General features: G+C 41.7%; 1 protein-coding gene and 1 non-coding gene across 4 annotated transcripts; one reads left to right on the top strand and one right to left on the bottom strand.

Moving 5' to 3' along the window:
- Positions 1-2,074: 2,074 nt before the first annotated feature.
- Positions 2,075-2,145, top strand: TRNAG-GCC (transfer RNA glycine (anticodon GCC)). Its single transcript has one exon. It is a non-coding gene; the product is annotated as a tRNA-Gly (tRNA).
- Positions 2,146-2,256: 111 nt separating this feature from the next.
- On the bottom strand, positions 2,257-9,457 carry LOC103638092 (translation factor GUF1 homolog, mitochondrial). Of its 3 annotated transcripts, none has more exons than XM_008661079.3 (12): positions 9,040-9,457; positions 7,274-8,012; positions 6,929-7,085; positions 6,767-6,821; positions 6,264-6,331; positions 6,084-6,188; positions 5,913-5,984; positions 5,713-5,826; positions 4,736-4,876; positions 4,403-4,462; positions 2,755-3,030; positions 2,257-2,664 (listed from the first exon to the last, which is right to left on the bottom strand). In XM_008661079.3, exons 1-11 carry the CDS (start codon positions 9,349-9,351, stop codon positions 2,856-2,858), a joined length of 1,998 nt encoding a protein of 665 aa, XP_008659301.1. In that variant the 5' UTR covers positions 9,352-9,457; the 3' UTR covers positions 2,257-2,664; positions 2,755-2,855. The 3 variants fall into 3 exon arrangements, with proteins under 3 accessions (XP_008659301.1, XP_008659302.1, XP_020401847.1); XM_008661080.4 differs by having other exon boundaries at positions 8,302-9,416; XM_020546258.2 differs by lacking the exons at positions 2,257-2,664; positions 2,755-3,030; positions 4,403-4,462 and having other exon boundaries at positions 4,755-4,876; positions 5,684-5,826.
- Positions 9,458-19,463: the final 10,006 nt, after the last annotated feature.

Raw genomic sequence — 19,463 nt, 5'->3', positions numbered from 1 at the left:
CAATTAAGTAACGGACTGCAATGCCATGTTGTTGCAAGAACATTAAGATGCATACTATGGCTTGATATGACTGAAGATGGGATAGTGGTTTGGTGCCTGACATTAACTGCTGATCATAACATAATATGACACCTGAGAAATATGACATGCATCCCCCGCGACAAGACGCTTGGCGCTCACAAAAACACTCCAACCACTTTGCAGGAGATGTCTCCGTGGCTAACCTGATGTAAATCAAATGCTAAGTTGTAAATTTTAACGGGTATAAGATCATCAACTATCCAAGTTATAATTTAGGTCACCAACAACAGAACACAAATTTATAAACCAAATAAACTAAGTATGAAGAAGAATCATTGATAAAATGACTGCTATTATCTAAAAATCAAAAAAACGACAGCCGGAGTGGTATATTTATATACATGGAGGTCGGCGCCGAGATCCATGGCGCCGACCACGGCGACGAGATCGACGGTGACGAGATACTGCCACATCAGATCCACGTAGACGTCGGCTCTTATATGTACACGCCAAACTAATTGGCGCCAACATGTTGTAGCTCGGCGCCAATAGTGATGGCGCCGAGGTGAGGATCCATTTTTTGAAATAAAACTGAAAATGGTATATTTGTGAAAATAAAACTCTAAAAGGATTAAAATGCAAAAAAAAAGACGGACGATGAGACAAGGATACAATGTCAACCAATTGTTTTAAGTAGATTAACCATGAGTACAGTGCTATTTCCATCATATCAGATTGCTTCTCGGCCAATCCCATTTCACGCTGTGACGTAAGACTAATCTATAGGCTATAACAACACAATCAAATAGAGTGGCAAAAGAGCGAGCGAAGCAAAACATGAATCAAGAAGGGAATAATTATGTGCAAATAGAAGGGATAAGATCTGCCTAGACGGATGGATTAGAGTGCGGAGAGCACTTACAACCTAGACGAGAACAAATCCAGGAAGGCACATACAAGCAACGCGAGACGCTCGTGTCCTGTTTCAATGCATCAACGACTGGGATTTATAGATGGCCAAACGGGCCGGCACGGCCCGACCCGGCACGGCCCGTCAGGCCCGGCTACGAAGCATGCCGTGCCTAGATGGGCCGGCGTGCCGCTGCCGCGGCCCAGGCATGGCCCGTGAACCTGTTAGTCGTGCCGGGCCGGCCCGGTGGCACTATGGTCCATCTAAGTAATTGTAGAATTTAGCAAAAAATATGTAGTTATGGGGGGCTTGAACTCACAACCTAGTGCATCTAACCAGTGCAGCTACAGTTTTATTGCATTATATGTTGAATTCTTATACTTAATATATGTAAATTATTATTTTTAAAATAAAAAATGTAACTGTGTCGTGCCCGTGCCAGCACTACGGGTTGAGATAGTGGCCCAGGCACGGCACTATAGCCGTGTCATGCCAGGCACTAGCACTATACTAACCGGACCGAGTCGTGACTAGACCGTGCTTTTTCGTGCCGTGTCTGGGCTGACCCATAGTGTTAGTGCCAAATGGCCATCTATACCGGGATTTGGCCGTCATGGGTGCCCCCATTCGCGGCCTGTGTGCTTTGCCCGGATCTGACCAGGCAAGTAGCAAAGGAGGATGAGGCGGCGACAGCGTGGATGACGAGGAGGATATGGAACGAGCGGTGGAGATGTCGGTGGCGGCAGTAGGCGGTGATGACCTCCGTATTGGGACGCGGGCTCCGCCTAGAGCATGTAGGCGGTGACGACCTCCGCGTCGGGATGATGTTTTGGCGACGACAACGGCTACAGCGTGCACCTCGTCATCGATGAAGCACAACCTCGGGGCCTCCTAGGGGTGGAAGTCGCCACGTACGTCTCCTCCTTCGCGGGGGCGGTGGCCGCCACCGCCACCATGGCTCACAGGCGAGCGCCACCACCATGGGGGAGGGAGGTGGGGGCTGCGGTCCTGCGAAGCGAGCCAGCGGGCAAGGCCACCGGACTGGACACTGGTTCGTTCGGGGGAGGGACGGGGACCGACCAAACCGCACGAGTCCAGAACCCGGGATTACTAAAATGATTCACGTAAAACAAAAACACGAAAGCACCAGTGGTCTAGTGGTAGAATAGTACCCTGCCACGGTACAGACCCGGGTTCGATTCCCGGCTGGTGCATTCTTTTTTTTTATTTTTTGTGTTTATTTATCAACTTCTGTGTTCGAAGCCAAACGATACTCTCGGCTTAGAAGAGGGGTTCATTTCAGGATGAAAAGGAGATAGCCCGCAAACTCCAAAAACGTGATACTACTATGTCTTTATTCAATGCAGCTCCTCTTATTACATGTACCACATTGTTTCAGTGACCAATTAATGTGTATATGACCTATTATTTTTGCTCAAAACCGTTATCTAACACAAAAAATAGAGTGTAACGTGACAAGTCAGGTCAGCAGAGAAAACTGGGTTCAGCAAGTGCTCAAAGGATGGTTTTCCATCAATCAATCAACAAATACAAAGATGGTGGCTCTACTGAAATCCGTCTGCGGCCAGCTGAGAAGACTTGTGTGTATATCAATCACCACAGGATGGATGACAGGACTACAGGAGGAGCAACTTCCAGCACAAGTTGGCTCGTCTGACAAGGCGCAGGAGAGGCCATTATGTACTCAATGGAATCGATCATTCTGTCAAGATCTGTGACAGGAGATTAACTCATGAGACTCGAGACTCTAGAAACTACTAAAGGTTTAACATAATGATTTGCAGAATGGATATGTTACTCACCTGTCAGAAGATGACTAGAAAAGGTTGCTGCTACTCATCACCACACAGCTACTTATAAAATTTGGACAGCTACAGAAACTAAATTTGCAGTGGATCACCATCTATTTTGAATTGGAGACCTTCAGTAGCTCATGGAAGGCTTCCTGAGGAATGTCGACAGATCCCACACGTTTCATGCGCTTCTTGCCTTCCTTTTGCTTCTCTAGCAACTTCTTCTTCCGAGTAATATCACCGCCATAGCACTTGGCCAGGACATTCTTCCTCATTGCGGACAGGCTGAAAATGGAAGAAGAGAGCATATAAGCAAAAACTATGTGACTAGAGTGTTATGCAACTCTTGTACCTCCTATCTATATGGCTTTTCACATACGTTAGTTAACCTGATAGAGGTTTATTGAACAATGTGCTTAGTTATTCATACTGTGCCAAAGAACAATGCCGCTAAAAGCCTAAAACTAGGACAGCTTCCTACAGGTTGAAACTTAAACCTTTCAGACATGCTGCAACCAGACAGAGCAAGACTGTAGATGATTTTCCAAGGCTTTATTTTTCTCAAACGTGAGATTTCCCCAGGCTCATTGGTAGTAATTTTTTATATTAACTGAACATGTGCGTCTTTTAGGCCAACAGACAGGTTTAATTGGAAAGTTTTTGAAACACTTTCCACCTGTTGTAATCAGGCCCAGTTTGGATCCACAGACTAACAACTAGTTAACTATTTTTTTTGTCTCTAAGGATCCAAACAGAAAGACTAATTGTCAGTCCACTAGTCATGGACTAGTTGTTAGTCCATCAGTCCATAGATAGGAGCTAATAGGACTGTTCTTAGTCATAATCCATCCAAACAGGGCCTTTTCACAAATTTAGTGCATAAGGATCCAAACAGGTGAGCCAATGAGTGGAACTAAACTTTAGTGAAGGCCACAAGTAGTTGTTAGTCCACTAGTTGGTAAAACCAAGCTAATTGGGGCATAAAGGTCTTTGGGTAGTAATAGTACCATCCATTAGTCCTAGGATCCAAACAGCATAGGACTAAAAAACTCGGCCGGAGAGGGAAAGACCGCTCTCCCGGTATTATATTAAAAAGAGACCGAAACATGGTCCCGGTCAAGAAAATCCCCGAACCCTAGCCCCCAATCACTAGCGGGTTGTCACCGCCCACTCTACAACGTCCTAGCTGGAGGGTGGCGCACAGGCGCAGGGCACAACCCGGAAGCAGGCGGGACACAGCGAAGGGATTTTTTTAACCAAGCCTGAAATTCGCCCCCGAGGGGGATCGAACCGAGACCTGGAGGTGCTACTCTGAAGCCTTAACCATTACGCTAGAGGCCCTTTGCCCCTTTGGCAAACAGCACAGGACTAACTTTTAGCCAGCTAAGTATTAACCAACTAACAACTAGGTTTAGTCCTAGTTGATCCAAACAGGACCTTAGTTGCTAGAAATTTAGTTAGTTTATTACAGAAAATTGCTCAAGACTACTGTCTTAAATGGTCTGAACGAATGGATAGCAGTGCTGTCGTAAATTCAGTTAAACATACATAATAACTTCAAAGCAGTTTGATACAAAGAATAATCTTCAACCAAACAGCAATGCCAAAATTGGTAGAATATACTTCAGAAAACTAATAGCAGCGTCGAAGATCGTACGTTTCCCTTGCAATAACTTTTGAACCAATTGCTGCTTGTATGGTGATCTCAAACATTTGCCTGCATGAAAACAGTGAAAAATTATGTTAGGCGGCACAAATGTAAATCATGTCGCAATTCAACGTGAGCCCATAGCAAAATTCTGCTCTAAGCCTTGCAAAAAGTCACCAAAAAACTGCTCTAATGTTTTATTCTCATTTACAAGTCCATTTCCCTTTGCAGCCAATTCACTTTTGTAGTGTAATTAATATTGACCCAAAAATAATGTACTCAAACAGATGCTCATATCTCAAGCACAGTACACATGTTCAAGAAGAGGAGGTTGATGAATACCTTTCTATAAATTTCTTGAGCTTCTCCACTAAATCCTTTCCAACCCGCTGAGCCTTCTGGTTATGCACTATAGTTGCCATAGCATCAACAGGTTGACCATTGAGAAGGATATCCATCTTAACTAGATCAGCTTGTTGGTATCTGTCAAAGAGAAAAGGGGAATAAATAAATGATAAACCACATACATTTCTGGTATATTTCTCTCCTCGTATCATCTATTATACTCTGGAACAGATTTTTGTAAACCACTTAAAGAGTAATTTTCACAAAATTGATGATGGATGCATGACTTAATAAGTCAAACAATCCCAGATCTGATCAAAAAAATGTTTCCAAAACCTTATATTGTATACACTGATACACAAGACAAGTGCTCTCGTGTATGTAATCACTAGTCATCGGCTAGATTTGAAAAAGAAACTCCATTCAGAAAGGTGTACTAAGGCTGTCCGGCTGTCCGCACTGACCGACTGGATACGCTACCCTAGCCGAGATAGCGTTACCTTACACCAGAAATCTGCTGCAGACACATACTCTATGACCGACTCCATCATACCGTAGGAATGTTGGAGCAATACATGTAGCGTGTGTACGGCAACAACTCTATTCACTGCTTGGTCACCTATTTTATGGATTATAGTTGGAAAGAAATGATAAAATATATGATTGTTGGTATAGAGTTGAGATATAGAGTAAATATGAGTATATGACTGCAGATGATCGTAGTATAAGGGTAAAGAATTTTGCTGACAAGGATAGAATATTCCTTTTAGGGTGGAAATTTAGAGTTGTATGAGTGCGGACAGCCTTAACACCTTCAGAATATAAAGGATTGGAAATAAATAATAACAATAATGGCGAAAGCATACGAGGAAGTGAAATAACAAACATGATATTTTTCTCATTTGTAAATTCCAGAAATAAAAAAAAAGTTTAGCCAGACCATGCCTTGTTATTGCATTCACAACAGGGCTTACTCTGAATCTTCGTAGTCAAAAGTAGCATAGCCAGACGTAATGCCCTTCAACTCATTGTAGAAGTCCACAATTATCTCCTTCAATGGTAATCGGTACTTCAACAGAGCCCTTTGGCTGCATCAAAATAAGCCATATGAATAAAAAGCAAAGAATAGATGAGCACTTAACAAAACTGAGAATTAAAAGCAAGAAAGGTTTACGCATCGATAAATGTATATTCTAGCTGTTCGCCCCTTCTTTCTGAACAAAGCATAATGACAGGCCCAACATACCTGAAAAAGTGATTGAGCATGATAACAAACTTCTATTTGTAATGCTCAAATATTGAAAAAAAATTGTAGAGAACAGGTGAGAAAGGAAGAGGGTCTTACTCACTAGGAATAATGATTGTTGCAATAACTGTGGGCTCCCAACAGGCTGCTACACGCTTTCCAGGATTCGAAGCCAAAGCAGCAGGGTTCTCAACTTGCACCTTGCTGATAAAAATAACCTAAAAAGTTTTAGTATCCTACCAGAAAACCGAGGTAGCAAATACAATAGTGAGTGCAGACCTTCCATCACCGTATTCAAAAATATAAGGTACGGTTGGTATGGTCGATATGACTTGAGCTCCATATTCCTAAATAAACGCAGTGACAATCAGAACCTCAAGGCAATTTAAAGGTCACACAAATTATTTACACTATATCACATATTATAACTTCCTCTTTTTTGCCATCGTATTTCGTATTCCAGTCACCCCCCCCCCCCTATGGGCCCTATATGTTCAAATGAATGGAAGAGTTTCAAGGATGACACAGGTAACCAATATACTTTAAAATAGTAAAATATATAGGACCATTAACCTTATGAAGAAAGATATTCTCTACTTTTTTCTGCTAAAAAGATTTAATCCTTCTAAAGGCAGCACCTCAAAGTTACAAATTCCCTTGAAATACTAGCATAATAATTAGGAATGAAGCTCTTTAATTAATTTTTGAACATCAATTGATGTATTGTGTTGAAATTATGCAACAAAAAACCAACATATCAAATTTATGCGAAAAAACTATACTTGCTCAAGCCGTTGATGGAACACATCCATGTGTAGCAATCCTAGGAAGCCACATCTGTAAAGCAGACATAAAAAAACAGATTGCTGCAAGTCCCATACTCAGTGTAATGAAAACAACAGAAACGAACTAGTTCACATGTAGGAAATCGGGTACAGTGGTACCTGAATCCCATGCCAAGTGCATTACTTGTCTCCTTTGTAACAGAGACACTGGCATCATTACATGTTAGTTTCTCAATCGCATGGCTAAGAGCTTCAAAGTCGGAACCATCGGCAGGATAGAGACCAGAGAAGACCATGTGTTTTACAGGCTTGAAACCTGAAAGACTATTCTGTATGATGCCGCATGCAACCAAAAACTAAAGAAAGGGGATACGAAATAATGCTATAGGAGTATGGGACTGCAATAGATCATGTGTGTTCTTTTCAGTCTAAATCATACAAAATAAAAGAAGGAAAAAAATACAGACAAGACCATAAAAATGTTCCGAGAATGGGATGCCATACCAGGAAGTGGCTCAACAGTACTCTTTGCCTGGTGAAGGGTATCACCGATGCGTGCTTCTTTAGTTGAACGCATTCCACTAATAACATATCCAACTTGTCCAGTGTAGAGAACTCCAGTAGGTGTAAGCTCAGGGTGCATAATGCCAACGTCAAGAACTTCATATGCACGGCTAGTTGCAGCCGAAGCAATCTTATCACCTTTACGCAGAGCACCATCAACAACAGCAACATGGCAAATCACTCCTCTGTATTCATCATAGTAGGAATCCAAAAGCAACATCCGTACAGGTGCATCACATTTCCCGGGCGGGGAAGGTATGCGTTCAATAACAGCAGGCAATACCTGTTCAAGGCCTCTACCAGTCTTGGCAGAAGTAAGCAGAGCTTCACTTGGATCAATATCAAATAACCTCTTCAATTGATCCTTTACATTATCTGGATCAGCAGTCGGTTGATCAATCTTGTTAATCACAGGAATGATGCTCAAATTTGATTCAAATGCAAGGTAAAAGTTCGCTATTGTTTGAGCTTGTACTCCTTGTGCTGCGTCAACTACTAAAAGAGCACCCTGGCAAGCCGCAAGGGACCTGGATACCTCATAGCTGAAATCCACATGGCCTGGTGTATCAATCAGATTAAGCAAATATCTTGGCATATCTGAGTCCTGAGATGCAGTAATGTGCCTGTAGAACATGGTTGCTGTTTGTGCTTTGACAGTAATCCCCCTTTCTCTCTCAACCTGGTCCCCACATAGATAAATGTTACAACAGAAGACACACAATATCAAACTAAACATCAAAGACTGATCCAATATCAAAGCAGTTTTCTGAAAGTAATTCCCAAATCAGGGTATAAGGAAAAGGAGTTGAGGTTGTGAAAATAAACACTCTTAATTAAATGTAGTTGAATCACATAATATTACACCCCAAGAAGTTGTACTATCTCAAATTCTGAAAGAAAATGAATACAGCAACTCTATTTGCATCCTTTGGAATGAAAAAAAAAATAGATCTATTCATTTTTGGGACCTGGTAACCCTCAGATGATCTGGCAGCTAGTGGCTTCTCATAACAACTGTTATACTCCCTCGGGTCATAAATACTTGACACATTTGACTTTTCATGGTCTTCACTCTTCAATGTGTATCTTTGACCCCTAAATTCTTATAGAATATACTCCTAAAATCCTGCAATAGAAGAGATTTTGCCAACTATTTCGGAAACAAGTTGACCAAATCTTGTCAAATGTAGAAGATATCTGGCATTTAACTTGCACACTTCCACACTAAATAATGTAATAGTAATTGATGTTTGCGGTTTTAAATATTTGACCAATCTTGTTCTAAACAATAATTTCTTTGACTGGAAGTAGTAAGAGTTTATATTGTAGGTAAGATAAATACAGTAACTACAAGATACAAACTCATAGAATGTGGATACAAATTGTAGAAGTTTCAGTCATGAAACTAGTAGCAGTATAGTCATCAACTGATATGGAATTAGCGTAACATTGTGCCCACAAATAGACCTTGAAACTGGCAGTGCAATGGTAAAAGCTCAAAATGCCAAAATGTAACAACTATTTATAAAACTAATGCAGACATCAATGCAGTTCCGGAATCTGATCATGAAAACATAATACGGAAATGATGGCCTAACTGACTGATCACCTCTCACCATCTGATAGTTGATCGGTAAGGGCCAACATTTGCTTGTTTCTCTAAGTTATCGAACAAGGAGAGTGAGCGGGAAGAATTAGCACCGCACTTGCAGTTTGTCGAGGTACTGGGGCTGCCCATGGCCCTTCTGGATGGTGCCGGTGAGCTCCAGCAGCCGGTCAGCCAGCGTCGACTTGCCGTGGTCTACGTGCGCGATGATCGAGAAGTTCCGAACCCGCTCCGGCGGGTACAGCGCCAGCTCCGACCCGGACACCGCGCCGCGCGCGCCGTGCTCCGGCGACGACTGCGACGATAGGAGGCGCTCGGGATGTTGGAGCCCACTGCGAGAGAACGCGGGGGCAGCGGCGAGGTGCCGGAAAATCCGGCGAGAAGATTGCCGGAGCGCGGCGGCGCCGGTCATTCCTAGCCGCGGGAGGGGGCGGCCGGCGGCGGGAGGTAGGGTTCTGGTAGGGCTTTGACGGAAGAGCCAGATTGGTGGCCTGTACTAGTCGCCTGTGCATTTCAACGTAAATTATCCAAAAAAAATCTCAAGATTTTTTAATAATTATCTCTACTGTTCGATATTTTTTTTATTTAGCTAACTAATATTGTTGTTTACTCTATCCAATATGTCTTGATACAACATGATTAATTAAGTGAGCGATTAGAATAAAGTCCACAACGACTGACTGAACGAACAGAGATTATAGAATGACATAATTCCACCATACAGCGACCAAATAAGAGGAAGTTTGTGAGCTCAAGTTTCTAAAATAAGTCACACGAACTCACACTTATAACAAAGATAGATCAAAATATGAAGTGATTGCTAAAGTCAGACATCAATAAAAATTAGATGTGCTCCATACAAATTATGGTAGTTCGTAGCAATTACTAACGTTTAAAACCAACAAATAATATTTCCTTTACTGTTAGCGTGACAAATCATTGCTGCTCAATCCAATTTAGCAACCTCAAACACTATAGAGTCCATTGCGCCAATGTAGTTTAAGAAACGACCTAATGCATGCAAGAGCCAAGAACATAAGGGACAAGCATCATATGGTAGTGCCTGCATAGATCTCCAAAATCTAACACATATTTTATAGGATTCATGAGTCATCTGAAAATCGCCTAGAGGGGAGTGAATAGGCGAAACCTGAAAATTATAAACTTTGAACACGTACTATGCCTGGGATTAGTGTTAGAAATAAATCGGAGTGCGGAAGATAGTTCTCCTTGCCAAGAGTTGCTCAATCAATGCGGATAACCTTAGAAGCAAACTCAAATCAATATGAGCAAGGGAACTTTTAAAAAGAGAAAAGAAGGGGAAACAAATCAAGTAGAGATCAACACAAATGAACACGGTGATTTATTTACCGAGATTCAGTTCCAAAGAACATATTCCCCGTTGAGGAGGCCACAAAGGCCGGTCTATTCCAACCCTTTCCCTCTCTCAATCGATCACACAGACCGATCGAGGTTTCTCCTTAATCACTTGGCTCACTAAGACCCCGCAAGGATCACCACACACTTAGGTGTCTTTTGCTAGCTTTACAAAGCACTTAGATAAATTAGAATGGGAAGGAGAAAGCAATTCAATCAACAAGAGCAACAAAGAGAACACAAAAACACCCTCTCTCAAGTCACTAAGCAATTGAGTTGATTTTGAGGCTTGGAGAGGATTTGATCTTTTGATTGTGTCTTGGAGTGTATGCTTTTGCTCTTGTATTGAATGTGGAGTTGAGAAAACTTGGATGACTTGAATGGAGGTGGTTGGGGGGTATTTATAGACTCCAACCACTTCCTAGTCGTTGGCTGACTTTGCTGTCGACGGGCACACCGGACAGTCCGGTGGTGCAACGGATATGACACTGTTCATTGTCCGGTGCGTGCCACATCAGCAGACCGTTGGGGTTTGGAGCGGTTGACCATTGAAGTTATTTGTTCTCTTGTGGCACCGGACAGTCCGGTGCGTTATGACTTCGCAACTCTGACTTCTGACTTCTGCGCAGCGCACTGTACACTGTTCACCACAGTCGATCGTTGGGCGCAGTTGACCGTTGCTCCGTTGGCTCACCGGACATGTCTGGTCATCTGGTGCACACCGGATAGTCTGGTGAATTATAGCGGAGCGACCCTAGGAAAAACCCGAGAGTGGTCACTTTGTGGGGTGCTCGGCCTAGACACCGGACAGTGACCGGTGCGCCACTGGCAGCACCAATGCTTGTCTTTGCTCCAAACTTTGTAGAGTTTCTAACTCAATTTCTTTATTGGTTTATGTTGAACTTTATGCACCTGAGATAAATGACAGCTAGGCAGACTAGTTAGTCCACGTGGTTTGTGATGGACGTCAAACACCAAAATCGATTATAAGAAATGATTAAGCCCATTTCCCTTTCAATCTCCCCCTTTTTGGCGATTGATGCTAACACAAACTAAAGCAAATATAAAGTGTAAGAATGTAACTAGTTTGCAATTTTGACATATGTGCATAAGTTATTTTGAATTTAAACCTACTAAAAGTATTTCTAAGAATATATGATTGCTTTCTTGTAGTTTAACATTTTGGACCACATTTGCACCACTTAGGTTGTTTTTGCAAATCTTTTGGAAAAGTCTTTTCAAATCCTTTTGCAAATAGTCAATGGTATAAGAATATGATTTTAAAAAGCATTTTCAATATTTTGAAAATTTTTCCCCCTGTTTCAAATGATTTTCCTTTGGCTAAATAAATGCTCCCCTGAAGAAGTTCTCCCCTTAGCTGTCAAGGGGTTTTTGCAATTGAAGTAATTTCTATTTTCTTCCCCTTTGTGAAATAGTTTTTGAAAATTTGAAAATAGGTGCTGGTGCGGTCCTTTTACTTTGGGCATATTAATTCTCCCTCTTTGGCATTAATCACCAAAAACGAAGAATCTTGAGAGACCTAATAATTCTCCTTCATTGAATATGAATGAAAGTTTATGAGGAGGGCAAAGGATAAATGATACCGACAGAGTTGAGTGAAAGCCTTGCCTTTGCCAAATCCTCCATTTCCCTTTCAATCTAAGACTAATAATAGAAATACACTTGAAAGCACATTAGTATTAGCCTTGACACAAGAAGAATAAGAAGTATGCGTTTGTACCGAGTGAAAAGAACATGATCAAAGGTATATAAATTAGGTATGTGCAATATTTCAATCAAAGTTCCGAGAATCTAGAACATTTAGCTCATTCCTAAGCTTGCTAAAAGTCTTTTCATCTAGGGGTTGGTAAAGATATCGGCTAATTGGTTGTGGGTGTTAACATAAGCAATTTCGATATCCCCTTTTGTTGGTGATATCTTAAAAAGTGATACCGGATGTCTATGTGCTTAGTGCGGCTGTGTTCAACGGGATTATCCGCCATGCGGATTGCACTCTCATTATCACATAGGAGAGGGACTTTGCTCAACTTGTAGCCATAGTCCCTAAGGGTTTGTCTCATCCAGATTAATTGTGCACAACAATGTCCTGCAGCAATATACTCGGCTTCGGCGGTGGATAGAGCTACTGAGTTTTGTTTCTTTGAAGCCCAAGACACCAGGGATCTTCCTAGAAACTGACAAGTCTCTGATGTGCTCTTCCTATCAATTTTACAGCTGGCATAATCAGCATCGGAATACCCAATTAGATCAAAGGTAGATCCCTCGGGGTACCATAACCCAAACTTATGAGTGTAAATTAAATATCTCATGATTCTTTTCACGGCCCTAAGGTGAACTTCCTTAGGATTTGCTTGGAACCTTGCACACATGCATATTGAAAGCATTATATCCGGTCGTGAAGCACATAAATAGAGTAATGATCCTATCATCGACCAGTATACCTTTTGATCTACGGATTTACCTCCCGTGTCGAGGTCGAGATGCCCATTGGTTCCCATGGGAGTCTTGATGGGTTTGGCATTCTTCATTCCAAACTTCTTGAGTATATCTTGAATGTACTTAGTTTGGCAGATGAAGGTACCTTCTTGGATTTGCTTGATTTGAAACCCAAGGAAATACTTTAACTCCCCCATCAGACATCATGAATTTCTGTATCATAATCCTACTAAACTCTTCACAAGATGACTTGTTAGTAGACCCAAATATAATATCATCAACATAAATTTGGCATATAAACAAGTCTTTAGCAATAGTTTTAGTGAAGAGAGTAGGGTCAGCTTTACCAACTTTAAAGCCATTAGTGATAAGAAAGTCTCGCAGGCATTCATATCATGCTCTTGGAGCTTGCTTGAGCCCATAAAGCGCCTTTGAGAGCTTATACACATATGAAGGTTACTCACTATCTTCAAAGACAGGAGGTTTCTCAACATATACCTCTTCCTTGATAGAGCCATTGAGGAAGGCACTCTTTACATCCATTTGATATAGCTTAAAGCCATGGTAAGTAGCATAGGCAGGTAATATACGAATTGACCCGAGCCTATCTACGGGTGCATAGGTTTCATCAAAATCCAAACCTTTGACTTGTGAATATCCCTTGGCAACAAGTCGGGCTTTGTTCCTAGTCACCACACCATGCTCATCTTGCTTGTTGCGGAATACCCACTTGGTACCTACAACATTTTGGTTCGGACGTGGAACTAAATGTCATACCTCATTCCTCGTGAAGTTGTTGAGCTCCTCTTGCATTGCCACCACCCAATCTGGATCTCGTAGTGCATCCTCTATCATGTATGGCTCAATAGAAGACACAAAAGAGTAATGTTCACAAAAGTGAGCAACTCGAGATCTAGTGGTTACCCCCTTGTGGATGTCACCAAGTATGGAGTTGACGGGGTGATCTCTTTGAATTGCTTGGTGGAATCTTGGGTGCGGTGTTCTTTGATCCCGAATCTCTTGATCATCTTCCTTGTCTTGCTCATCTTCATCTCCCCCTTGATCAATGTCCTCTTGAGGTAGCTCATCGTCTTGATCTTGATCCTCTTCTTCTTGAGCTTTTTCCTCATCTTGAGTTGATGGAGATGCTTGTATGGAAGATGATGGTTGATCTTGTGCTAGTGGAGACTCTTCAGATTCATTTGGACACACATCCCCAATGTACATGTTCCTTAGCGCGACGCACGGAGCCTCTTCATCATCTAGTTCATCAAGATCAACTTGCTCCACTTGGGAGCCATTAGTCTCATCAAACATAATGTCACAAGAAACTTCAACTGATCCAGTGGACTTGTTGAAGACTCTATATGCCCTTGTGTTGAGTCATAATCAAGTAAAAAGCATTCTAATGCTTTAGGAGCAAATTTAGAATTTCTACTTCTTTTAATAAGAATAAAGCATTTGCTCCAAAAAACTCTAAAATAAGAAACATTGGGTTTTTTACCGGTTAGGAGTTCGTATGATGTTTTCTTGAGGATTCGATGAAGGTAGAGTCAGATGATGGAGTAGCAAGCGGTGTTAATCGTCTCTACCCAAAACTGATCTGATGTATTGTATTCATCAAGCATGGTCCTTGTCATATCCAAAATAGTTCTATTCTTCCTCTCTACTACACCATTTTGTTGAGGTGTGTAAGGAGAAGAGAACTCATGCTTGATGCCCTCCTCAAGAAATCCTTCAATTTGAGAGTTCTTGAACTCCGTTCCAATGTCGCTTCTAATCTTTTTGATTCTCAATCCGAACTCATTTTGAGCTCGTCTTAAGAATCTCTTTAAGATCTCTTGGGTTTGAGATTTTTCCTGCAAAAAGAATACTCAAGTGAAGCGAGAATAATCATCCACAATAACAAGACAGTACTTACTCCTGTCGATGTTAATATAAGCGATCGGGCCAAATAGATCCATGTGGAGTAGCTCAAGTGGCATGTCGGTCGTCATGATGTTCTTGTGTGGATGATGAACTCCAACTTGCTTCCCTACTTGACATGTGCTACAAATCTTGTCTTTGTCAAAATGAACATTTGTTAGTCCTAAAATGTGTTCTCCCTTTAGAAGCTTGTGAAGATTCTTCATCCCAACATGGGCAAGTCGGTGATGCCAGAGCCAGCCCATGTTAGTCTTAGCAATTAAGCAAGTGACTAGCTCAGCATTGTTATCATTAAAATCAACTAAATATAGTTGACCATCTAACACTCTCTTAAAAGCTATTGAATCATCACTTCTTCTAAAGACAGTAACACCAACATCAATAAAGAGACAGTTGTAGCCCATTTTACATAATTGAGAAACTGAAAGCAAGTTGTAATCTAAAGAATCTACAAGAAAAACATTATAAATGGAATGGTTAGGGGATATAACAATTTTACCCAAACCTTTGACCAAACCTTAATTTTACATCCCCAAATGTAATCGCTCTTTGGGGATCTTCATTTTCTCATATGAGGAGAACATCCTTTTCTCCCCTGTCATATGGTTTGTGCACTCGCTATCAATTATCCAACTTGTCCCACCGGATGCATAAACCTACAAAACAAATTTAGGCCTTGTTTTTAGGTACCCAAATGGTATTGGGTCCTTTGACATTAGAAACAAGCACCTTGGGTACCCAAACATAAATCTTGGGACTCTTGTGTTTGCCCCCAACATATTTGGCAACTACTTTGCCTGATTTTGTTAGTGAGCACAAAAGATGCATCAAAGGTCTTAAATGAAATGCTATGTTCATTTGATGCATTGACAGTTTTCTTTTTAGTCATTTTGATATGAGTTGAATGCCTAGAGCTAGAAGCCTCATTACTATACATATAAGCATGATGAGAAACAGTATGAGGTTTCCTACCATGAATTTTCCTAATTTTGTGCTCACGATAGTTCTCAGGATATAAAATGTAACCCTCTCTATCCTGAACCATGAGAGTCTTACCCTTAACAAAATTAGATAGTCTGTTCTTGGGGGCATTAAGTTTGATGTTACTCTGCTCTCTTGTTGGAAGCCAATGCCATCCTTAATGCCAGATCGTATCCCATTATAAAGCATGCTACGAGCAAATTTAAAATTTTCATTTTCTAACTCATGCTCGACATTTTTTGCATTTAATTTAGCTATGTGATCATTTTGTTCTTTAACCATAGCAAGATGATCATCCATAGCATCAATATTAACATCTCTACATCTAGTGCAAATGTTGACATGCTCAACAGTAGATGTAGAAACATTGCAAGCATTCAATTCTTCGATTTTAGCATTTAAACTATCATTCTCAGTTCTAAGACAAGAAATTGAATCATTGCAAATATCAAGCTCTTTAGATAAATTTTCACAATTTTCTATCTAGAGCATAAGCATTTTTTAACTTAAGAAATTTTTTATTTTCCTTAACGAGGAAGTCCTCTTGGCATTCCAAGAGATCATCCTTCTCGTTAATGGTTTCTATCGATTCATTTATCTTTTTCTTTTAGTCCTTAGTAAGGTTAGCAAAAAGAGAAGTTAAATCATCATTATCATCACTAGAGCTACCATTATCGTCAGAAGTAGTGTATTTGGGGGTATCTCTAGAATGTATAGGAATAAAGTGACCGGACTTAACACACATATAGCACACCCTCTTGGAATGGGGTTTGTAGTCCTTCCCTTTCCTTTGTTTGAGGATTTGCCAAAATCTCTTAATGATAAGAGCCATCTCCTTGTTGTTGGTCTTGGAGGCGTCGATAGGGAGTCTACTTGGTGTAGACTCTTCCTTCTTCTCTTCTGTTGCTTTGAATGCAATGGGTTGCACCTCGGGTGTGGAGGTGGCGCCTTACTCCAAGTTGACAATGTGTTTGTAGTCTTTGATCATAAGTTTAAAGCTCACAAACTTGCCATGACTTCCTCGGGAGACATCTGTTTATATCTAGGATCTCCACGGATTAGTTGCACTTGAGTAGGATTACGAAAAACAAGAGATCTTAGAATAACCTTGACCATTTCATGGTCATCCCATTTGGTGCTCCCGAGGTTGCACACTTGGTTGACCATTGTTTTGAGCCGGTTGTACATAGAGATGGCAATGGGTACCCGAAACCTGGAACCCGATGGGTTTTTACCCCATTAGGGTACGAGTTTGGGTCAATTCTCATACCCATGGTTTTGTTAATGGGCATAAATCTATACCCGACAGGTTTATGGGTACAGGTTTGTTCCTATAGTACCCAAACCCGTGAACCCGTGGGTTTTTTAAACCCGACCAAACCTAGTGCATATTGTCATTTTATTTTATAAACAAACAACAAACTTGTTATTCCTTATTTACTTCCTAATTTTTATCAACTGGTGAATGTATCAGTAGTCGGTGAGAGTGTTACTTGCTTGCTATTATAGTTTTTACTAGTGTTATATATATGTGGTGGATGGATAACTTAGTGCAAGGTCACTTAATTATACAACTTATTATTTGTATTTCATTCTCTCTACTAATAATTTTTATACCAAATCATGAACTCGTTGTTCATTACATAAATTTTGGATCATGATCTCATTAATCATTACGATACTTATTGGTTATGATAAGAACAAGTATATTGGAGATGAAACTCGTGGGTAACCCATGGGTACCCGCTAACCCGATGGGTACGGGTTTGGGCAAAATCTCAAACCCGTCATGGGTACAAGTTTTTTAATGGACATAGATATTTTTCACGGGTACGGGTTTGGGATGGAAAAACCCAGTGGGTTGTACCCATTGCCATCTCTAGTTGAACATTGCTTGTGGCTCCTGTCCTTTGTTGAGGACGAATCGACTGAGTTCTCCCTCGATCATTTCTCACTTGGTGATTTTAGTCACCTTGTCCCCTTCATGCGCCGTCTTGAGGACATCCCAAATTTCTTTGGCATTTTTTAACCCTTGCACCTTATTATACTCCTCTCGACACAAGGAGGCAAGGAGTATAGAAGTTGCTTGGGAGTTAAAATGTCTTATTTGGGCGGCCTCATCGGAGTCGTAATCCTCGTCGCCCACCTGTGGTGCTTGCGCTCCAAACTCAACAATATCACATATGCTTTCGTGGAGTGAGGTTAGATGGTGCTTCATTTTATCACTCCACATACAATAATCTTCACCATCAAAATATGGTGGTTTGCCTAGGGTTACGGAAAGTAGAGGAGCGCACTTTGAAATGCAAGGATAGCGTAGAGGCATCTTACTATACTTCTTGCGCTCTTGGCGCTTCGAAGTGGTAGACTCGGCGCCGGATATGGAAGGTGATGAAGAGTTGGTCTCATAGTAGACCACCTTCTTCATTTTTTTCTTGTCACCCTTCCTATGTGACTTGATGGAGGAAGCAGATTCCTCCTTGTGCTTGTCGGCCTCCTTTGACGGAGTCTGTTCGTCGTTCTTTCTTCCCGAGGCTTCGGGATTATTGCCGATGACCATCTCCCTCTTGGCGTGTTCTCCCGACATCACTTCGAGTTATTAGACTCTAATGAAGCACCGGCTCTGATACCAATTGAAAGTCGCCTAGAGGGGGGGTGAATAGGCGAAACCTGAAAATTATAAACTTTGAACACACTATGCTCGGGATTAGTGTTAGAAATAAATTGGAGTGCGGAAGATAGTTCTTCTTGCCAAGAGTTGCTCAATCAATGCGGATAACCTTGGGAGCAAACTCAAATCAATATGAGCAAGGGAACTTTTAGAGAGAGGAAAGAAGGTAAACCAAATCAAGTGGAGATCAACACAAATGAACACGGTGATTTGTTTACCGAAGTTCGGTTCCAAAGAACCTAGTCCCTATTGAGGAGGCCATAAAGGACGGGTCTATTCCAACCCTTTCCCTCTCTCAATCGATCACATAGACTGGTCGAGGCTTCTCCTTAATCACTTGGGCCAGTAAGACCCCGCAAGGATCACCACACACTTAGGTGTCTCTTGCTAGCTTTACAAAGAACTTAGATGAATCAGAATGGGAAGGAGAAAGCAATCCAAGCAACAAAAGCAACAAAGAGAACACAAAACACCCTCTCTCAAGTCACTAAGCAATTGAGTTGGTTTTGAGGCTTAGAGAGGATTTGATCTTTTGATTGTGTCTTGGAGTGTATGCTTTTGCTCTTGTATTTAATGTGGAGTTCATAAAACTTGGACGACTTGAATGGAGGTGGTTGGGGGTATTTATAGCCTCCAACCACTTACTAGCCATTGGCTGACTTTGTTGTCGACGGGCACACCGGACAGTCCGGTGGTGCACCGGACATGGCACTGTTCATTGTCTAGTGCGTACCACGTCAGCAGACCGTTGGGGTTTGGAGCGGTTGACCGTTGAAGTCTTTTGTCGTCTTGCGTCACCGGACAGTCGGGTGGTACACCAGACTGTCCGGTGCGTTCTGACATCGCAGCTCTTCCTTCTGACTTCTACGCTGCGCACTGTACACTGTTCACCACAGTCGACCGTTGGGCGCAGTTGACCGTTGCTCCGTTGGCTCACCAGACATGTACGATGCACACCGAACAGTCCGGTGAATTATAGCGGAGCGACCCTGGAAAAACCTGAGAGCGGTCACTTTGTGGGGTGCTCGGCCTAGGCACCGAACAGTGTCCGGTGCACACCGGACAGTGTCCAGTGCGCCACTGGCAGCACCAATGCTTGTCTTTGCTCCAAA

The sequence above is a fragment of the Zea mays genome, chromosome 9, assembly GCF_902167145.1.
Source record: "Zea mays cultivar B73 chromosome 9, Zm-B73-REFERENCE-NAM-5.0, whole genome shotgun sequence".
NCBI classification, from domain to species: Eukaryota; Viridiplantae; Streptophyta; class Magnoliopsida; order Poales; family Poaceae; genus Zea; species Zea mays.
Note: the sequence above shows the minus strand (reverse complement) of the source record. Positions and strands in the feature narration are given on the sequence as shown.